We start from the raw sequence: 4,741 nt of genomic DNA on the forward strand, positions 1-4,741 counted from the left end.
TAATGATCCGTGTAGATGTCACACTTCTCTCTATACAAGTAATGCCTCCATAGCTTCAATGCGAATACTATTGTTGCTAACTCCAAATTATGCACTGGGTATTTCTGCTCATGGGGTTTTAACTGCCTGGATGCATAAGCAATAACCTTATCATGTTGCATTAACACACAACCTAAACCTTTTAGAGAAGCGTAAATGTAGATCACGAAATTCCCTGTTTCATCTGGTAATGCTAACACAACTGATGTCACTAATCTCTTTTTGAACTCCTGGAAACTTTCCTCACATTTCTCGGTCCAAAACTTTTCCTGCTCAGCTTGGTCAATGGAGTTGCAATCTTGGAAAAGTCCTTCACAAATCTTTGGTAGTAGCCTGCTAGTCTAAGAAAACTTCTAACTTTTGTCAAAGTCTTCGGTTGTTCCCATCTGGATACAGCTTCAATCTTCACGGGATCTACTTTAATACCATCCTTACCCACTATATGACCCAAAAGCTGAACTTTTTCCAACCAAAATTCATATTTCGAAAACTTAGCGTACAACTGCTTTTCTCTCAGCCTTTTCAGAGCAATCCTTAGGTGTTCGGCATGGTCATCCTTGGTCTTTGAATAGATGAGGATGTCATCAATAAATATAATAACAAACTTATCCAAGTATACCTTATACACCCGGTTCATTAAATCCATAAAAGCTGTTCGTGCATTAGTTAATCCAAATGACATCACTAAGAACTCATAATGGCCATACATAGTTCTAAATGCAGTCTTCAATATAACTTCAGGTTTAATTTTCAACTGGTGATAACCCGATCTTAGATCAATCTTCGAAAAACAACATGCTCCTTTAAGATGGTCAAACAAGTCATCAATCCTGGGAAGAGGATACTTATTCTTGATGGTTAACTTATTTAGTTCCCGATAATCAATACACAACCTCAAGCTTCAGTCTTTCTTCTTTACAAATAACACTGGGGCGCCCCACGGGGATACACTTGGTCTAATTATCCTTTTTTCCAAAAGTTCCTGAAGTTGTTAAGCTAGTTCCTTCATCTCTACTGGGGCCATACGATAAAGAGCCTTTGAAACTGATTCTGCTCCCAGAATTAGGTGTATAGAGAATTCAATCTCACGATCGGGTGGTAATCCTGGAAACTTGTCTGGAAAAACATCTGAAAATTCACTAACTACTGGAATCTTATCCAAACTAGGTGCCTTTTGCTTAGTATCCATAATATGGGCTAAATACGACTCACATCCTTGTCTTAACAGTTTCCTTGCTTTCAGCACCGATAGAAATTTCTTTTCATGTTTCTGTCCTTTGTAAGTTATTCTGATATTATCTTTCGTATACAATAAAATTTTCTTTTTCTTACAATCAATATTTGCCTTATACTGGGACAACCAATCCATTTCTAGAATCACATCAAATTCTCCTAACTCAAAGGGTATTAGGTCCACTGAAAAGGAATGCCCATAAATTTCTAATTAACACCTAGGGAAAAATTGGCATACTGAAACTTTATCCTGATTGGCCATTCTATGGTCAAGGGCTCAGTTAAATCTTCCAACATTAAATCCATATTATCTACACATTCTTTAGATATAAACGATTTGGACGCTCCTAAGTCAAACAAAACTTCAACAGGCACGAAATTAAGATAAAGCATACCTGTAACTACATCTGAATCCTGAGCATAAGATCTCTTGGTCATCTTGAAGGTTCTGGCTCTTATTGTGCTGGTTGTCGGTCCCTGAGATACACTACCTCCTACGCTTCCCTGAGTAACAATTTTGCAGTTTCTGGCAATATGTCCAACCTTACCGCACTTAAAGCAGGTAACTCCGGGGTTCTCTGAATTACATTCTGACGCATAATGGCCCTTTTGATCGCACTTAAAACACTAGACATCCTTTCTGCATTGACCACTATGCCTCTTACCGCATGACTTACATTCCACGATTGGCTTGGTTGACTGAGATGGGGCAGAAGCAATTGAGGTGACACCTGAACTCGTCTGGGAAAAACCTTGTCTCCCGAATTTCTTGTTCCTATTCCGGCCAAATTTCCTTGGGAAATTCTGACTGGACTCTTCTCGATCTGCCTTATCAGCACCACTATCAAACTTCCTCTTCTTATCACTTCTCTCCTTGGAGGCCAACTTCTGATCACTTTCAATAACTAAGGCGGCCTGAACTATAGAGGTATACGTCTTGAGCTGCAAAGCCACCACTCCACTACAAAATTCAGGCTTCAATCCTTGTTGAAACCTCCTAGATTTTTGAATCTCAGTATTCATATATCCAGGGGCTAATCGGTCCAATTCCGTAAACTTGGCCTCATACCCAGTCACACTCTTCTCTCCTTGCTTCAATTCCAAAAATTCCACTTATAATTGACTCTATAAACAATTCGGAAAATACTTTTCTAGGAACAACTCTGTAAATCTGGCCCAAAAAATAGGACCTTCTCCTTCTAGTACACGCATGGATTCCCACCAAAAATTTGCTTCACCCTTGAGAAAATAACTAGTATAATTCGTCTTAGAATCCTCACTGACCTGAATAAAGGTAAAGGCTTTCTCCATTTCCTTAAGCTAAACTCTAGAGGCAATCGGGTCTACCTCGCCCTTAAACTTTGGGGGTTTGACTGACTGAAAGGACTTGAAGCTAACGGTTTGGTTTGGCTCTTTCGGTTTGGGTTGCTACTGAAGTTGCAACTATTGTTGGATTTGTTGGTGTTGTTGTTGAATGAATTGCTGTTGTTGTTGCTGTTGTTGCAGAAATTGTTGTTGTTGCTGCTGAAATTATTCTTGTTGCTGAGCCATCTAATTAGACTATTGGCACAGCAAATCTAGCAATCCATCCATGGCTGGGCCCCCATCAGTGTTCCTGCTAGAGGAGTTGGATGGGATATTCTTATTGGGAGGCATTCTCCTGAAACACAATAAAAAGATTTTATATGAAAATTGTGCCCCCGTGTAGCAACATTTTTATGCATCAAGAGATGCTGCCACAATAAAATATTCCCTTCCTTATTTACTTGGGGTCCATCCATGATGCATAACAAAATTTAACAAAACCAGCAACAAATATAACAATAACGTTAACAGTAATAACAACAGTGCAAAGAAAATGAAACCAACAACAACTGTATAATAGGAAAACTACAATACAATAATAGTACAAATCCATCCAACAACTACAGTGCAATACTAGAAATAAAACCGAGTATATAACAAAAATGGATGTCATAGCAGCCTCCGCCTACTACAAACTACAGCAACATAATACACATACATAAAGTAAACAACTACAGAACTCCTATAAACCAACTACGAGCTTTGTATCTCGCTGCAGAAACTCTGATCTAACCACTGCCACTTCCACCGATAGATTCTAACTCAAATACCAACCAGTTCACTAGATCCTGGTACTGAACGCCCTGAACTCTGAGCTAATGAAATAGTCAATGGACCTAGCTCTCTCCACAGCAGTCTGAGTTAGGGATCGCACTCCCTCCTGAACATCGGGTGAAGGGGCAGGGATGCCCTGAAAAGTTCCAACTAGTATCTGTTCAAGCTATGCAGCTAGTCCTGGGCTCTGCTCTCTAATGAAAGACTGGTTCACCGCTCAGTGAACATGGTAGGGGATCGGGGAAGAAGCACCTGAAGGAACAGATGGAGGGACATGAGGTCTCGAGGTGGAAGAACTAGGACCACAACCTGGAGGGAAATCCCTAACAGCAGATACTGACATTCGTACCCAACGAGGACGGGCACTAGGTCCTGACATACCTCTCGGTGGAAATGGGGGAACTGGTGGGGGAGACAAGGGAGTCTCCTCAGCTATAACGTCCAGAGTCCTCTCAGAGTCTGAACTATCTGAATCTGGCCTGTTCTCCAGGGATGGAGAACTGGAAATCACTATAGGCCATTACCAACAATATAAATGTACAAGAAATACACAACAAGGTTAAGGCAGTTCTATCAAAATATCAATAGATGTTAGGATAACGCCGACGAAACCCTCGACTGACTCTTAGGGCTGCTCCTTTAAATGAGTTGCTGACTCACATTTTAGGACAGACTTCCTATACCTTTTTGACTCAATCATTAACCTAAATCAGGGCCTTGAACCTGTAGCTTTGATACCAACTGTGACGGCCTCAACCCCGGGGTCAGTGGCTATCGTCACTAAAATATAACAAACCACGAATATAAACTACTAATTAAACATTATTATATAAACACGACCCCAAACCAGGATCAAATACAGGTTTAAGTATTATTTAGGTTACAACACTACAACTAACTTATTTCACAACCGGACACTCTAACTTATTACAACAACTCATCAGACCTCAGGGTCTGATACAAACTACCTCAGAGGTCCCGGGATCGGAGGGGGATGATACCCTATTCTGCCATGGTCTGACTGGTCTTCTAGACATCTGCAATATATAAATACAAAACAAGCTACAAGGGTGAGCAATCAATTGCTCAACAGTACCACTATATGAATAATAAGTAAAGCAGTGTATATAAAAACAGTTTAGGAACAGAAATCATAACTCGTTTACGAAAACAAGTAAAACAGGTATAAACTGGATATCAATACAAGCATGCTCTGTAAAAAAATATCATCCATCGTGTGCTGTGCATAAATACTAGAGTCCAATTTTAGCATGCTATTTCCATTTCCAAAACCACTGTTCCATTACAGGAAACATAAAATCATCTGTTT

The 4,741-nt window shown here is 40.0% G+C and overlaps 1 protein-coding gene across 1 annotated transcript; it reads right to left on the reverse strand.

Moving 5' to 3' along the window:
* Positions 1 to 250: 250 nt before the first annotated feature.
* On the reverse strand, positions 251 to 2,583 carry LOC141674209 (uncharacterized). The gene is made up of 5 exons (XM_074480932.1): positions 2,479 to 2,583; positions 1,938 to 2,364; positions 1,668 to 1,850; positions 1,055 to 1,155; positions 251 to 601 (listed from the first exon to the last, which is right to left on the reverse strand). Exons 1-5 carry the CDS (start codon positions 2,581 to 2,583, stop codon positions 251 to 253), a joined length of 1,167 nt encoding a protein of 388 aa, XP_074337033.1.
* Between the last annotated feature and the right edge of the window lie 2,158 nt (positions 2,584 to 4,741).

Source organism: Apium graveolens, chromosome 7 (genome assembly GCF_009905375.1).
Source record: "Apium graveolens cultivar Ventura chromosome 7, ASM990537v1, whole genome shotgun sequence".
NCBI classification, from domain to species: domain Eukaryota; kingdom Viridiplantae; phylum Streptophyta; class Magnoliopsida; order Apiales; family Apiaceae; genus Apium; species Apium graveolens.